Consider the following 17,574-nt stretch of genomic DNA (forward strand, 5'->3'; position numbering starts at 1 on the left):
TTCTCCTTTTTTTTTTTGTCATCTCAGTTCTGCTGATCTCCAGCTGATCACCTTGAGAGCGAATTCCGGGAAATGAAAGCGTACTGTCAGCCGGGTTTAGTTAGTTTCGATTTCGTATGCATCAGTGTTTATCTGTGATTGGTTAATGCTGAACCGTGGCCCTATGTTTACCTTATACAAATGTTCCAAACGCTCCAGATAAATTTGATACTGGGCTAATGGTACACACCAATGTTCCTGGATTGATTCTTATATCCTGAGCTCGAGAGTGTACTGATTCAGCAGAAGAGAGGTAGAAAGTCTGCGGCAGATTTGACCCCAGTATAGTATATATACACTGAGTGGCCAGATTATTATGACCACCTGACGTTTGTAGGCAAATTAGCTATAATTTGGCGCTGAAGTTGCTAGAGGGCCAGACCATTATAAATAGGGAAGCAGGTTGTTTACCACGACAGTAGAAGTGATTTGTTTCGGAAGATACGGGGAAACAACGCGATTTAACAGCCTTTGAACGTGGGATGATTGTTGGCGCTCGGAGCCATGGAGCGAGTATCAGCAAAACAGCAGAATTCGTTAAATGTTCAAGAGCAGCTGTTGTTAAAGTGTTTAAAGACTGGACTGTCAGCCGAAAATCTGGGTCTGAACGTGCGAATTGTGTCCGTCAGCGACTAGTCAATGTTAGGGCAGAACGGAGAGTGGCAAGACTGGTACAAGACAACAGAAGGGCAACAGCGCAGTGTCAGATTCCTTGCATCACCTTTCATCATCTTGTGGAGTCACGAGGCGGCCCAACCAAGTACTGATGGGGTGGTCATAATAATCTGGCCACTCAGTGTATATATATATTTATAAAGTATATATATATACTTTTTAAAGTAGGGGGATGCCAAAAACATTAATAGTCAGCAAGTTCTTCCTTACAGGGAACAATCGGCTATTAACGCTGCAGATGTTGGGTTGCCTCGTGCAGATAAAAGTGAAGCAGATCTGAGCAGCTCCATCCTTAGAACTTCTTGGCAGCCTTGTTCAAACAGCTGATCAGTGGGGTATCTGAGCAACAAGATCCACGCTGACCAACAACAAAGGGGGGTATTTGGACAGGTATTTCACTTTATGTTTGAAGACTGTACACTCCTTAAAATCCATTCAATCGGCGTACATTTCTCCCCGTTTGTTGATGTGTTGATGAGCTGTTATGATATCCATCTGATGGTTTGTAAAAGCCATCTTCTAAGAAAGTGGCTGTAAATGTAAAATAAATATTTCTGCTGCCGTTTTGCTCCATTTTGTTTTTAATCTAAAAGCATTATTGAAGTGTTTGTATAGCCAAAGATTTTTCTTTTCGATAGAGTAGTAAAGGGTTATTTTTCAGTTTATTTTTTGCTGTCTGGGTCCCATTGGGGGGAATTTTTCTTCCATTCCTGTCTTGGAGATGCAGCAGGAAGTAAGAGGAAATTCAAAGTAAGATTATTATTATAATACAGGATTTATATAGCGCCAATAGTTTGCGCAGCGCTTTACAATATATGGAAGACATTACAGTCACAATACAATTTAAGACAAGATGGTAAGGAGGGCCCTGCCCGTGAGGGCTTACAATCTAAAAGGGAGGGGGAAGTGATACATGAGGAGGTAGCTGCACAGGGATGATTGTTTGAGAATGTGATGGTTCAGTGGTTAGGTTGAGGTGGGATCGGCTTCCCTGAAGAGATGAGTCTTAAGGGATCGCCTAAAGGCAGTCAGTGTGGGAGATAGATGGACAGGTTGGGGCAAAGAGTTCCATAGGATGGGAGACACTCTAGTGAAGTCCTGGAGGCGAGCATGGGAGGAGTTGATGACGGAGCTGGAAAGCAGGAGGTCTTGTGAAGAGCGGAGGGGACGGTTAGGGTAATACTTTGAGACCAGGTTGGAGATATAGCCGGGGCCAGAGTTGTGGATGGCTTTGTACGCAGTTGTTAATATTTTGAATTTTATCCTTTGGGCTATTGGAAGCCAGTGCAGGGATTGACAGATAAAGCGGGTATCTCCATTGGAAGATTTCCACTTACCTCCTGTGCTGGTGACCATTGGAAACATTTGCATTTCCTGTCACTTTTTGGGTCGGTGATAATGGTCACTTAGAGATGAGGCTGGGCTTGGTGCGAACCCAGTTTGCCCAGGTTTGCCCAAGCCCTCTCAAAACTCACACCACCTCCCCTTCCTGCCGGCCCAATCTGTGACGGGAGTCACCGCGGGGGCATTCCCCACACCTCAGTGGCATAAAGCTGCGGGATGGGGGAATGCGCCTTTCCATGTAATTGAGTGTGTTGGGAGGAGGGGGTGGCATTCACAGTTTTGAACAGACTTGGGCAAACCCAAGTGAGCTGAGTTCACTCTGAGCCCAGCCTCATCACTAATGGTCACCAGGACATATAGAGAGGGTACATCATTCCAGCAGGGACACAGACAGCAATAGAAAAATGTAAAATTTGCTTGTGCTTAGCCATGATGAAGGGGGACTCTTCAAATCCCCAAAACCCATCGGCTTTCTTTCTATCGCCTTTTTAACCACTTCAGGACCATATGGAGTACCTGTATATCCTGGTCTTGAAGTGGTTGTACCAAGATCTATATATATCTTTACAACTCCTTTGGGGTCATTCACACCCATATAATGCACAGCTGCTGGTGTGCGTTGCCTGGCACAGTGCTATTTACCTTCTTTAGAAAAAATGACATTGCATTCATTTCTATGGGCTCAGTGTGGTGCGAGGCGGTTGTTTTGTGTCGCATCCCACTGCACTGAAAAAAAGCACTGAGTGCAACACAGTGTTATGAACTCTGCCCATCTGCGACAAGGCAAATTGCCTTGTTTTGCGTTGACTGGAGAAAAACGACCAGCGCAGCTCCAACACATCTTGTGTGAATGGGCCCTTAAAGGAGAACTATGAGGTGGGTTATTTCCACTCATAGTTAGAGCCGATCTGTGACAAAAGCTGTCACAGGTCGGCTCTATTGATCGGGAAGTGAGCAGAAACATGCCGTCGCTAAACTCACTTCCCGATCATCTCCCTGCAGAGCGTGGTGACTGTCAGTCACGGCTCCCTGCAGGGATTCACCCCATCCCCGCTCCGATCCTCCAGCGCTGAGTGGAGGAACGAATAGGGGAGGGGGTGGGCACAGCTGGCTCTGCCTCTAGATTGGCAGAACCGGCTGTCACTCGCACAGCTGGGTGGATCTCGACAGTATTGTCAGGATCCGTCCTGGCTGAGCCGCTCACAGTATATCACGGGCAATAGCCCGCTATATGCTGAGCTTTGGGTCACGGGAGGAGGTTTGTATATGTCCTCCCGTGACCCTAAAGAGAACTGTGGGGAAAAGCACTTACCCCATAGTTCTTTTTTAATTAGGGATGCACATATAATAGTATTGGTGCCGAGTATTTGGCCGAGTACTCGTACTCGCCCAAATGCTCCGATGCCTAGCCCGATGCTTCCAGCTTCAGGAAGCCGGGCAGTGCGTCTTTACATGCTGCCCGGCTTCCTGATTGGTCGGAAGCTGGCCAATCAGGAAACCAGGCGCCATGTAATGACGCGGCGCCCGGCTTTCTGATTAGTCGGGAAGCCGGCTTCATGCTCCCTCCTCACCTCATGATGAGGTAGCATGGAGCCAGCTTCCCGGCCTATCAGGAAGCCGGGCGGCGCGTCATTACATAGTGCCCGGCTTCCTGATTGGCCAGAAAGCCAGCTTCATGCTTTCTCGTCACCTAGTGACGAGAAGCATGGGGACGGCTTCCCTGCTAATCGGGAAGCCGGGTGGCGAGTCATTACACGCCACCTGGCTTCCTGTTTGGGACTTTCGGTATTCGGAATCGGTGAGTACCGAAAAGAAATATCAGTACTCGATACCGAAATTCCGGTATCAGTGCATCCCTAATTTTAATGTAGTCCAAAATTTGAACTAGTATGGCTAATTAGACTTGAGATAACACAGGAAGTGTGCACAGGATAGCTCTGAATTTCTGGCAGGATCACCCCCCTTTTTTTTTTGCACTTATGGAACAGATATAATAAAAACGCTTTCAATGGCTCATTTTACAGACCAAAAGTGAGCAAACAAGAGCAGTTTATTGTCAGAATTTGTATGCACTTTAACTTATTGCTATTCGGATGACCTTTAATATGTCCGGGACCCCATTTCTCATTCTGATTGGTATGTTATACATAGATTTTAACCTACAGTAGGCACAATAAAACTCTTTTATTTCACACAATTATGTAGAGTAGATTTTTTTTTGCAGATGTCACCCTGTAGGTTGTCCCGACGTGTCCTATCCGTTCCTTCTCAGATTAAACCATATTTCACTTAAACAGCTAATACATCCCGGACATGCTGCTTAATTTATATCCTCTCCTGCACGCGGTGTAACCCGTGTTATGTAGGTCGAAATACAAGATCATTAAATGATTGTTTTATTGAGCTCAGGCGGAAAATTACAAATGGCGCACAGATCATTCACGGCTCAGCTGTTTTATTGAACTTCGCAGCAAAAGCACTAAAAGTAATGCCCATTTTTACCATAATGTATCCAGCGGAGATAAACTTAAAATACTAGGTGCAGGAAGATATTACGGGCTTTTGTTACTGGAAACAATCTTTCTGCCAGAGTGGGCTGAAGGACTGTAATTCCGATCTCCGAGTGGTAAATGAGATCCTTTCTGACACCCGTGGACAAGTTGCTTTGTTACAGACGTCATGGCTTGACCTGGAGTCTGCTGGGCAATGGGGGCGTGCTAAAGGACCAATGGAAGAGGTGTATAGTTGGGGAGAAGCTACAGTCCCTCTATGTGACCAATGTAAAGTTAATAATATTCAGGGAGTATTGAACTAAGGCCCCATTCACACGGGAATCGGCCGGAACGTACAGCTCCGTGCTGCGTGCACTGCTGTAGCGGGCAGCTCCCGGGAAGGACAGGCGCTGCGTGTGATTAGTACGCAGCCCCCGTCCATCCCTATGGGACTACGCGGCCATACGCCGCCCTTCGCTCACCTGCCCTGCACATCCGTGTGGGTGAGCGTACTCGTACGCTGACAGGATGGATCCTGTCTGCGTCCGAGCTAGGAAACACGCACCCGCACGGACCTGCACTTGAGGTGAGCGTAGGGGGGCGTATGGCCGCGTAGTCCCATAATCACAGTACTAATCACACGCAGCCCCTGTCCTTCCCAGGAGCTGCCCGATACGGCCGTGCACGCAGCACGGAGCTGTACGTGTCGGCCGATTCCACTGTGAATGGGGCCTAAAGCTAAATTCAATCACTAACATCTCATACGCTCACTGGCCACTTAATTAGGTACACCTGTTCAACTGCACGTTAATGCAAATAGCTAATCAGACAATCAGATTGCAGCAACTCAATGCATTTAGGCATGTAGACATGGTCAAGACCCGTGGTTTCCACTGGTGGGTCATGAACAGGGCTTGAAAAATTTGGCGGTGTCTCACCAGTCAGTCACAAATTTCACCAGTCAGCATGACCGGACTATAGCCTTGCAATATATGTAACGCATATCTACGTGTGTATGTGGGGGGCGGGGGACTTTAAAAAGTGTTTTCTTTTTTAATTTTTTTTTATGCTTCTTTATTTTATTATTCTTTAATTTTTATATTTTTTTTTTAACACACAACTTTATTGCTATTACATGGGGGGCTAAGAAGCCCCCTATGGGATAGCTAATTTACATGACAGGTCCTCTTAATGGAGACATCAGGGGTCTCCAAGACCCCTAAAGTCACCTAGGGACCCCCAGAGAAGCTGATGAAGCAGAGATGGGCTTCATCAGCTTCTGTAGCTGGAGAGTAACAACAAAGGAACACGGAGGGCGCAACAGCAAACACAACAATAAAGCACTAGCTAATTGGACTGAAATATATATAAAAAACAGGGGGTCAATCTGGTGGTAAAGAATCAATGGCAGAGAATAAATTTGATGACACTTACGTGTAGATCCAGGGATCAGAAGATGGGCGGCCTGTGCAGAGGATCAGGATCATCAGTGTGGGCTCCGGGCAGTGTGGGGGATAACCAAGGGGAACCAAACAATATCGAGTGCAGACTAGGCACGCTGCATCTGCGGCTGTGGGTGAAGGTGCTCGGTCTTTGTCCCGTCAGCTGTGGGCAGTGTGCGGGAGGCGGAGCTGACAGGCGCCGGGTAGTCAGATCAGTGAGGGGATGGGGATACTCTGGGTGAATGTTGCTGGAGAGTGACACTGAATGCAGGAAGTGATGTATTATACATCACTTCCTGCATTCGGGGACTGAGAGGAGATCAAAGGAAGTTCGTATACAGAACTCCCTTTGATCTCCTGTCACAGAGCCGTGCCGGTCCCGGCCGCATCGGGCACAGCGGATCTCGGGACCGGCAACGGCAGTGACAGCTTCTGATACAAGCGATCGAGCGTCTCTATAGACGCTCGATTGCTTGACTGTAAAGCTGCTCGTCGGGCTCCACTGTCTGCTTGTCGCAGACGAGTGGATTTTCGAGCCCTGGTCATGAATCAAAATTGGGTTGCAACCCCGTGTTCAGCGTGTCCTTACGTGCCTTCCACTGCACTAGGTGAGAGCGCAGCACTGTCAGTTCTCACACCAAGCAACCATTGAAAATATGCTGCCTTGTGCCGAGCGTCAACTTGAAGTCAGGGGGTGCTGGGGGTATGGCCGCGAAGGAGCTTCATCCATACGTGCAGTGCTTACAGCTCCCTCGCGTGCCCTGTAGAGGTGCCAGACCGGAGCGACGTCACATTCTGACTCCCGACACCTCTACAGTGCGCGCAAGGGAGCTGTACAATCAATGTACATATGGATGGAGCTCAGTCACACCATAGCAGCCCACAATGGACGCCAGGCTGGGGATCCACTCCAGTTCTTGTAAGGTAGGTGGATCTTGGACTGGGTGGATCTTAACCAAAAAAAAAAAGTAAGTTTTTTTTTTTTGGATGTGTGTTTGGAAATATCTGGGAGTGTGTGAGATTGTGTCTGTGGTTGTGTGTGTCTGTCAGGGCTTGTTTACACTCTTAAAGTGCATTCATTGCACAGTTGTGGTGCTGCAGGTGCGTTGCGTTGCCATTCATTTAAATGGCACCCCAAACGCACCTCCTGCTTGTAGTAGAAATGTGTATTGTCTAGGTTCCATTGTGTTTTGTAACCTCCATTTTGTATGTTATAATGAGTTCATTCTATATTTCTTATGAAGAGAGGCTGATACCCCCTCCTGATACCACCCTCCTTTGTTCCTGTACATACATTGTGATTGTCTAACGATATAAGTTCTCTTATCAGGGCTGACAGTTTCTCATGACTGGAACAAACTGTTAGCCCCCAAAGTCCGGTGTCCTGATAAGGATCTTGTCACGGGTCTTTGTTCTAAGTCTGGTATAAGCTGATCAGGATCTTGCTTTGTTTCATGCGTATGCAATTTAGCTCTTCAATGTATACGGAGCCGTGACAGGGGAGGGGCTGGATTCCCCTCTCCCGCTCCGATCCGCCAGCGCTGACTGGCGGAACGGCCGGGGGAGGGGGCGGGTACAGCTGGCTCTGCCTCTAGATAGGCAGAGCCAGCTGTCAGTCACGCAGCTGGGCGGATCCCGTCACAATTGTCAGGATCCGCTTCAGCGTCTCAGTATACCGCAAGCAGCAGCTCGCGGGATACTGAGCCTAGGGTGACGGGAGGACGCTAGTTTGTGTCCTCCCTTTACCCTAAGGAGAACTTTGGGGAAAAGACTTAACCCCATAGTTCTCCTTTAATGACCAAGGACAAATGTGGGTCCTGAGGTTACACAGGTTGAGGGCCACTGGTCAAGACAATCTGCTGAAGTTCAAACCGAGCATCAGAATGGTGATGGAAGGAACAGGAATCTGAGGCTACAATTCACAAGGGCCCACCAAACTCAGGACAATAGAACATTGGAAAAACGTTGCCTGTTCTGATGAGTCTCGATTTCTGCTGCAACATTTGGTTCGTCGGGTCAGAATTTGGCTTAAAGGAGAATTATGAGGCGAGTGATTCAGCCTCATAATCTGAGCACACCTGTGACAATGAAACGGTCACAGGTCGGCTCAGTAGATCGCGAAGTGAGCGAACACATACCGGCGCTCGCTCACTTCTCGATCTATCCGTGCAGAGAGCCGTGACTGTCAGTCATGGCTCCTTGCAGGGATTCCCCCCTCCCCTCGCCGATCCTCCAGCGCTGACTGTCGGAACGGATGGGGAAGGGGCGGGTACAGCTGGCTCTGCCTCTAGATAGGCAGAGCCAGCTGTCAATCCCGTAGCTGGGTGGATCCAGACAGAATTGTCAGGATCCGTTCCGGCTGCGGCGTCTCAGTGTAACGTGAACTGTAGCTTGCGGTATACTGAGCTATGGGTGACGGGAGGACGCTAGTTTGTGCCCTCCCGTTACCCTTAGGAGAACTCTGGGGAAAAGCCCTGACCCCATAGTTCTCCTTTAAACAACATGAAAGGATAGATCCCTTAATTATTGGTAACCACAGCTCCCAATAATACTCCGTGGCCACCAAAAGTGATAAAATAGTCCCCTACCTCCCCAAGCTCTGGGAGCAGACCAGGACCTGGTGGTGCACTGGTGTCACCCATTGGCAGGTGTCCCTTGGGTGCGGTCCGCACCCCCTCCAGTGATGCCACTGGATCTGATGAACTCCTAAAACTCTTCCACATCTCTAAACTGCTTCCAGGGAGGTCGGTATTCTCTGAAGGAGTTAGCCATCCATTTCATGCCGGCGGGTGCGCTACGGCGACTTCTGCATCTCTCTCGTGTCTGTCACGGGCCGTTGTAGATTTTCCTCTCTCTGCAGCTGTACACAAGCCCCAAACAGATGCTTTAAAATGCTGCAGCCTTTCCAATGAACATTTCGTCTGTTCTTCAATTACTTTTTCTCCATGCTGTTTTACCAATTTGCTATAATTGCTTCTATTGTTTCAGCCTTTGCCTGCGCGTTCTGTTTGTGCAAGCGTGTGCGGATCTCAAGTGCCACCCAGGGACAGATCATTGGAAATTAACTTTTTTTTTTTCTTTGAAGATTACATTTTTACCAGGTAGAAAGATGAGCCTATTACAGGGCTGTTCTAATGAGGTAGGGACCGATTTACCATAATACAAGTATGAGATCCCCCGCCTTTCACAAAGTTGCGGAATCCTGAAAGGCAGAAATTTAAAGGAACGCTGTAGCAGAAGGGATTGTGTTCTGAAGTTTGTATGCGATTTAAATGTTTAAACTCAGAAGTTAGATCTTAAAAAATGCATTCAGGTACCTTAAAGTGACATTAAACCCTCAGATTTTTAACATAAACCAATACTGTAATGTGTGCCTTACTGTAATCCATGGTTGTTTCCCTTCTCTTTGCTGCTCTTCCTTTTAAATCCTCATGTCTTCTCATGCTTGGGGAGAACTTCCCTTTGCAGCTCAGGGCCTCTTCCTGTAGTGCTGGCTCAGGTTACAAGCCTGTACAAACCTACACACAGACACCGTGTATCCATTCCTATTCTACTGAAATTGTATTGTAGTGTAACTGTACTGTCTCCTCCATTTTGTAAAGCGCTGCGCAAATTGTTGGCGCAATATAAATCCTGTATAATAATAATAATAATAATAATTTTGGCATATTACTTTCAGGGTGCTGCGTCAAATAATGTGTTGTTTTTTTACTTGCCTCTGTTCATTGTTTGTTGGTAAAATGAATAAAAATATTGGTAAAAGAATAAAAGTATAAAGGTAAGAAGGAAGGAAGGTAAGGGGAGGTGAGTCCACATGAGCAGCAAAGAGTGAAGGAGAAGGGCAGGGAAGAGACAAGGGGATGAGGGGGTTTACATCTACTTTTAAAGGCAATACAGTGAAATGTGACCATTGTAAGCATCCGACACATGTAAGTCCCATCGCACTCCTGACCGACATAAACCCAAAATTCACATGTGGGTGCTGCAGTGATTGCAGATGGCGCTGAAAATCAATCAGTAGTAGATGAAGAAGTCAACGGAACTCCAATATTTGCTCAACCAACCCATCTTTATTGACGTTGGAATGTTACATCACAATGTAAAACAATGTTTTGGAACCATGTCAGTTCCTTCATCAGGCAAACAAAGCGATGTTTGCCTGATGAAGGAACTGACATGGTTCCGAAACGTTGTTGTAACCTTCCAATGTCAATAAAGACGGGTTGGTTGAGCAAATATTTGAGTACTGGTGACTTCATCTATTTATTGTAAGTAGGGATACACCGATACCGATACTAGTATCGGTGCCGATAGTGAGTACTCGCCCAAATGCTCCAATGCCTAGCCCGATACTTCCGGTATCAGGCAGCCAAGCAGCGAGTCATTACACGCTGCCCGACTTCCTGATTGGCCGGGAAGCTGGCTCCATGCTTCCTCATCACAAGTGACTAGGGAGCATGGAGCCGACTTCCCAGCCAATCAGGAAGCCGGCAGCGTGTAATGACTTGCTGCCCGGCTTCCTGATACCGGAAGTATCGGGCTAGGCATTGGAGCATTTGGGCGAGTACGAGTACTCACTATCGGCACTGATACCGATACTAGTATCGGTATCGGTGCATCCCTACTTACAATAAATAGATGACGAAGTCGGGAGCTGGCCAATCAGGAAGCCAGGCTTGTAATGACGCAGCACCCGGCTTCCTGATTGGCTGGAAAGCCGGCTCCATGCTTTCTCGTCACCTAGTGACGAGCAGCATGGGGACGGCTTCCCTGCTAGTCGGAAAGCCAGGTGGCAGGGCATTACACGCCGCCTGGCTTCCTTAATGGGACTTCCGGTATCGGTATTCGGTATCGGCGAGTACCGGGACAAAAATATTGGTACTTGTACTCGATACCAAAAAACGGTATTGGTGCATCCCTAATTGTAAGCATCCCTCGCAATGCTATAGTTTGTCCCAACCACCTGTCACATTTGCTGGACAGCTTAGTCTGCGTGTAAATGTAGAGAAAATATAATCGAAAGGCATGTGAAGTAACAAGTGATTGATATACTGATCACTATCATTGCATTGTCTTCAGTAAGGGGTAGAAATCTTCTAGCGGGTATTCATGGTTTACAATGGCGATATGTACAGCAGCTTGCTAAAATACTATAGCCGGCTACTGTACCTGTGCCCTCTGTTGACACTCACTTGTGTTGTTATCATCAATAGCTTTGTTGGATGACATGAGAGGCCATTGAAGCAGGAAATCTTGTCACCAGGTGAAAACGCTGCAAGAGATGAATCATCAAGTGAATGCAACAAAATCTCTGGAAAATAGCAGTTCCATTGACTGCAAATGTTTCCTCTGGGTACTCCGCTTTACAAAGACATGTGGGAAGGTTAATTGGCTCCCATCTAAATTGGCCCTACTATGTGTGTACGAATTGGCTGTGCACGTGTGTTATCTCATGCATCACTGTCCCAAGCTCATACAAATGGAGAGGGTTGACCTGGCAACCCACTGCGTAAAACAAAAACAGAAATGCCAAGAAAAATCTATGAAAAAGGCTGTCAAGTGTATCAGATATGGCGCCCAGAGAGCAGGCCATGGAACCGCAGACAGTCATATATGACTGAATGGATATCACACACACATTTGTAAAGTAAACCGCACTTCAATTCAATGTAATATAATTGTGTATCAGACTTGGTAGTGTAGGGACAGGCAACCTCTGCACTTCAGTTGTGGTAAAACTACAGACCCCCATCATACGCGCCTCTGGAAGTCGTGCCTCAGAGCTGGTGGTACATGCTAATGGCACTCTGGCCGGTGTCCAAGTGGTGCACCTCCCAGCTTCCTGTCCAGCTCATTGATGTCACTGGTTGCCAGGTGCTAGGCGGAACACCGGCCAGAGGGTCTCGCTTAACTCCTGGCAACCACTGATGTCGTTGGTTGCCAATGGCTGAGCGGGATGACGGCCATAGCATCACAGGTTGCTCAGACCTGGGAGGGGAGATATGTGTGCCCCTTATAAATCTCCCTGTACAGCTCTTAGCAACCTGGGACACTCTGGCTGAAAAAGGGGCAACAGACAGACCCATGTGACCCAAAGAGATGCCACCTGAGGCAACAGCATTGGACTACCTCATTATAGAATCGGCCCTGCCTTAGAAGACTTTTAGTTCACGACAGATGAAATGCCGAGGTTGCACTCTTTTGGCTGAATGGGCACACATTCCCACAGACGCACTCAAAAATGTTGTGGAACGCCTTTTCAGAATAGTGGAAGATATTTTGACTGCAAAGGAGGGGGCATTACTTAATTTAATGGCCATGGTTTTGAAACAAGATCATATAAGTGTGATGGTCACTTGTTCACAAACATTTGGCTATATTGTATGACTGTAGCTGTTGGTTTTGTTATTTATCGTGTCTAATATTACGGTCAACTATGGCAGCCCCCAAATTTCTCTTCCCATAAGATATATAAAGTAGTTGCAACACTAAACTGATATTTGCTCAATGAATATATGAATTTGTTCTCTCTCTCTCTCGATATACCGAGTATTTGGGTGGGTAATAACTCGCCCCTGGCTTCCTGATTGGCCGGGAAGCCGGCTACATACTCCCTCGTCACTTGGTGATGAGGATACATGGAGCCAGCTTCCCGGCCAATCAGGAAACCGTCGGGCGTGTAATAACTGGCTTCCTGATTGTTTGGGAAGTTGGCCAATCAGGAACCCAGGCAGCAAGTCATTACCCACCTCCCGGCTTCCTGATTGGCCAGAAAGCCAGCTCCATGCTTCCTCGTCACCTTGTGACGAGGGAGCATGGAGATGGCTTCCCGGCTAATCTGGAAGCAGGGCGGCGAGTCATTACACTATGCCCGGCTTCCTTAATGGCATTTCCGGTATTGGTATTCGTTATTAGCAAGTACCGGAAAAAAAATATATCTGTACTCTTAATCGATACCTAAAAACCAGAATCGGTGCATCCCTAATATATACCGTATTTTCCAGGCGTATAAGGCGACTGGGTGTATAAGACGACCCCCCTAATTTTCCACTTAAAACATAGGTTTTGGGCTATACTCGTCATATAAGACTACCCCACTTCCGAGGCAACACCAAAAACATCATGGATGGATGTGCTGTAATACTGTATGTACGGCAGCTTCAGCTACATACAGTATACCGCGCTGCGCCAATCATGGCGAGCGATGTATTCTATTAATGAATACAAAGCCTGCTTGGATTGGCAGAGGTTGTGTACATCGCTCGCCGTGATTGGCTCAGCGCCAATCATGGCGCTGTATGTAGCCGAAGCTACCGTACATACAGTATTACCACACATCCAGCGGGCTGACGAATTAGGGATGTTCGTTTTGGGCCAGCTTGGCCCAAACGAACTAAAGGTATACATTGTATACCCCGCGTATAAGACCACCCCCGATTTTCGAGGGATGTTTTTAAGTATAAAAAGTAGTCTAAATTTGCCCATTAACCTTACCATTATCGTACAATTTTCGTATGCGATCGACTTTTCGGCCGATAATCGTATGTGTGCATTGCAGTGTCCGACCGACAGTACGACTTTTGACGGTCAAGCATGTTTGCAAACTTTGCTCGATCGTACGATTGTCGTAAGGTTGCTGGCGTTTCCGTCCGTCAAAAGTCGTACGATGTACACTACGCTTGCGCTAACGAAAATACGGCAAATCAATTACCGCATTTCGTCCGGGTGCTTTTCGTCAATTACGGCTAAATTAATCTTGCGATCATCGGGGCCGGATGGGGCTGCCGTACGAAAATCGCACGACTATTCGATCATCGGACGAAAAGTTTCGTCCGATAGTCGTAAGGTGTATGGGCAACATTATACGCCAGCAAATACAGTATATATTTTTCTATATTATGAAATTATTTTCAGTTTGTTATGTATGTGTAGGGATCCTTTCATTAAATTTAGATGCTTCCTTTTTAGTGCGCGATGTAAAAACGGGCCAATACCTGAGCACACTGTCCCATCCGGACGTCTCCCGCCTCCTGTGTCTCGCCTTGTGTCGCGCTTCCAATGGGCTCTGCCGTTGGGTGACAGGAGGTAAAGAACTGCTGATGTGGGAGGAGCTACCAAAAAGAGCTGCAGGAGATATGTAAGTCGTCCTTTTCCGCCTTCTTCTTGTGTTTTTTGTTTTCTTGCAAATATGAAGCCTGATTTGTTTTATTTTTTGTATAGGGATCAGCTATGGAGTACTGACAGCCCCTGTAGTAAAATAAACATTTCTCACATTTACTGATTGCAGAAGACAGAGTTCGATCCCCGTACAGGTTTTCATTACTATCCAGGACTGCAGCAGAGAGAACTTATTTCCCTTTTGACACAGTATATTGATTTTCAAAATCTAGAACCTGACTCCAAGTAGTTCATGGCATGGACGGTTTGACGATACAAATAAGTGGTAAAAAAAGAAAAACAAATTCCCCCTGTCCCCTAACCTTGACCTGAACACTCCCTCACATTTAACAGTCCCCTCAGAAGAACCTTATGTATTAACATTATTCCTAAACTAACCACTGACCTAACCCTGAGGCTCAACTTCACCCTTTCACTCAACCCACAACCCTTAACCTAACCCTGAAAATTAACACTAAGGCCCCATTCACACTGAGCGATTTATCGCGTGGATAATTCCCGCGATATCGCGGCTATTTACCGCGCGATATCGCTCTCCAATGCATGGCAATGGGGCTCTGTCCGTCACTGTCGTGCGTCGCTACAGCAGGACCCTTTTTGGAGCGGATTTTGCCGCGATTCTAGCTTGCTCAATGCAAGCATTTGCGCGATATCACGCAAAATGCAAAGCGCGCGACAAACGCGCGATTTACGAATCGCTCAGTGTGAATGGGGCCTTAAGGGATAATTAAACCGTCCAGTTTTTTGCATATATCTAATGCTAGCAAGCAGTAGATACAGGCAGTCCCCGGGCTACGAACAAGATAGGGACTGTAGGTTTGTTCTTAAGTTGAATTTGTACGTAAGTTGGAACAGGTAAATTTTTTAAGTGTAACTCCAGCCAAAAAATGTTTTTTGTTTGTTTTGGATAGCATAGGGAAGGGTTAACCCCCTGTAAAGTTTGTTTTGCTGTGTGTGCCGCTGTTCAGAAGATTTCCTCTCACTTTCTGCCCCTGAGACAATTGGACTTTGGAAATGTTGGGTTGTTGTGGACACAAGGATTAGTGATAAAGCTTCAGTGGGGACACCTTTTTCCCATAATCACTCTTACAGGAGTGAATTTCCCTTCCTAGGGGTAGATTTCCTTTAACTTCATGTTGTCTCAAGGACAGGAAGTGAGATGAAATCTTTCTAATGAGGATACAGACAGCAGTAAAAACCTCACAGTGGCTGGAAGAAGAGGTGGGCACCCCTCGTCTGCACATCTAACAAGAGCCAACTTCCTGTAATGTACGTACAGTACTACAAACCAGACCCAAAAAGGCGGGTACTCCTCGTCAGCACGAGCGCGGTAGCATTACAACTACCCCTGCTGTACAGTAATGGCCTCCGTCTGTAAGTAGGAGTCGGATGTATGTAACTTGGGGACTGCCTGTATATGCAAAAACATTAAAAAGTAAAGTTAAGAAGAGGATTAAAACTTACCTGTGTCTCCACTGCTCGCTCCCGTCCGAAGATCTGAGGATTCCCAGGCGGCCCGCAAAGGAGCTTGGGGCCGACGCATGCACAGTTCAGATGTTCGGCCGGGAGACGAGGAGAGACACAAGGTAAGTCGTGCAGCCGCATGCAGACACCGTGGGACATGAGAGGAGGACAGAGGAGTCAGCGCTGGATCGGAGACCCGCACCAGCGCTGGAGGGACAGATGGAAAAGAACAGGAAAGAAGAAGATGATCGGATTAAGAGACATCATTTAAGGTAAGTCCTTACATTAGCATTAGGGGGGGGGGGGGGGGGGGGGCAGACTTTTGACTTTAATGTCACTTTAATGTAATCCCTTAACACTAAACTAACCCCTTCAAATCCATACTTACCTGGCCATCGGCAAGAGAATCAGGCTGTTCCAGTACTGATGCCTCCAAGTTCCTGCCCCAGATACAAGCAGCGACGTGTTTTTTGGTGCTGAAACTGATTTACATCTGACAGGCTGAATCTGCTGTTTTTCAGGTGAGATGCTTGTCACCAGCCAGAGTTCTCATTAAATTTTTAGTAAATCCTTGGAAAATGTAGAACACAAATACCATATCCTGCTCCCTTGAGTGGTTTCTCTGTGGGGATATATATAAGACTCACAGGCCGGTGCCACATTTTGCTTGATAGAAATGACGAGCACGCTGTCTCTCTTAATGGTGCGAGAGGAGATTGGATAACAAGAGCTCGGTTTTCCTTACATGTTAACCCCTACATTCAGGGCCGGATTTCCTACAAAGCCAACCGAGGCCCGGCCTCGGGGCAGCAGGGAGTAGAGGGGCAGCAGGGGTGTGGAATTCCTATCTCCCGATGCCCATGACATGAAGTTCTGGGCGCCAGGCGGGTATTTGTTTTCTACATTTAGCCCTGATTTGGGCAAGCAGAGCTAAATGTACAGCGGGGAAACCGCCTCTTGTTTTGTACAAGTGATCTCGGCGATGTCTCTGAGATCACATGTATGCATCCTGCATACAGCGGGGCGCATTGAGGAACCTGGCCTTGGGGCAGCAGAGAGAGTAAATCCGGCCCTACCTACATTGCCTGATTATTACTAACAATGACTGAATCAGTCGCAACATCATTTGCATGTACTGAGCATTGTATGAATGGTGTATCCAAATAGGTAATATTTGTGGAGAAAAAGAAAACTTGCACATGCAGGAATGCACCGAATGCGTGACTTTCTTAAAGTACCGCCTTATACCTACCGACAGCCTCATACAGCCATTGATGTCTATGGGCAGCTGTACGCAGCACCTACTGCATCCCAGGCATGGAAATAGGCCTGAATTCTACATGTACAGACCCATGCACTAAAAATGATCCTGCAACGATTGCTTTCCTTGTGCACCTTTGTGTTCTTCAGTCCACCCTGTGCATTTAATAACTCTCCTTCTTTTTCTTCTAATGTAGCTCAGCAGTTCAGGTCCAGTTTTGTGCAGAGTTCCTGAATCCTGCTCCAGAAAGTGAGTCAGAAGAGGATGAAGGTAAGCCGCTAATAGAAAGTCATGTGGGTGAAAAATATGTCTCCCCAGAGGTTTAGATGTTTTGCTTTCTGCATTTATCTCTCCATTTAGCTGTATCTAGTTTCGATTATCTGCTGAACTTTGCTGCATTAATAAGCAGAAGGCTGTGATGGAGGGGGGAAGAGAAATAGATGCTGTACTTGGTGGCACTATTAACCAAGGCTTTAGCGTATCTTGGAGTTATCAAGCTTAAAGCAAACCAGTGGCCAGGCTATGGAATTCAAGTCCTTCCATTTTCTTTGCAAGCTCTAAATGAGCTTTACATCGAGCTCTAACTAACCTCGGTAGCTGCAGGCTCTGCGGAGCAATATATTCTCAAAGGTCACTAGAGAAGCACTGAAGTAATTTCTCATCAGCTTAATGCACCATG

The 17,574-nt window shown here is 46.9% G+C and overlaps 1 protein-coding gene across 1 annotated transcript in view; it reads left to right on the plus strand.

Annotated features, from left to right (window-relative positions):
• LOC108784391 (F-box/WD repeat-containing protein 7-like) overlaps positions 1-17,574 on the plus strand; it is a 51,668-nt gene that overhangs the window by 29,211 nt on the left and 4,883 nt on the right. The window contains exons 11-12 of the mRNA XM_018553186.1: positions 13,961-14,129; positions 17,092-17,165. Of these exons, the coding sequence (XP_018408688.1) occupies positions 13,961-14,129; positions 17,092-17,165 (243 nt within the window). The remainder of the gene's footprint in view (positions 1-13,960; positions 14,130-17,091; positions 17,166-17,574) is intronic.

Source organism: Nanorana parkeri, unplaced genomic scaffold, assembly GCF_000935625.1.
Source record: "Nanorana parkeri isolate BGI_ZX_2015 unplaced genomic scaffold, ASM93562v1 scaffold113, whole genome shotgun sequence".
NCBI lineage: Eukaryota > Metazoa > Chordata > Amphibia > Anura > Dicroglossidae > Nanorana > Nanorana parkeri.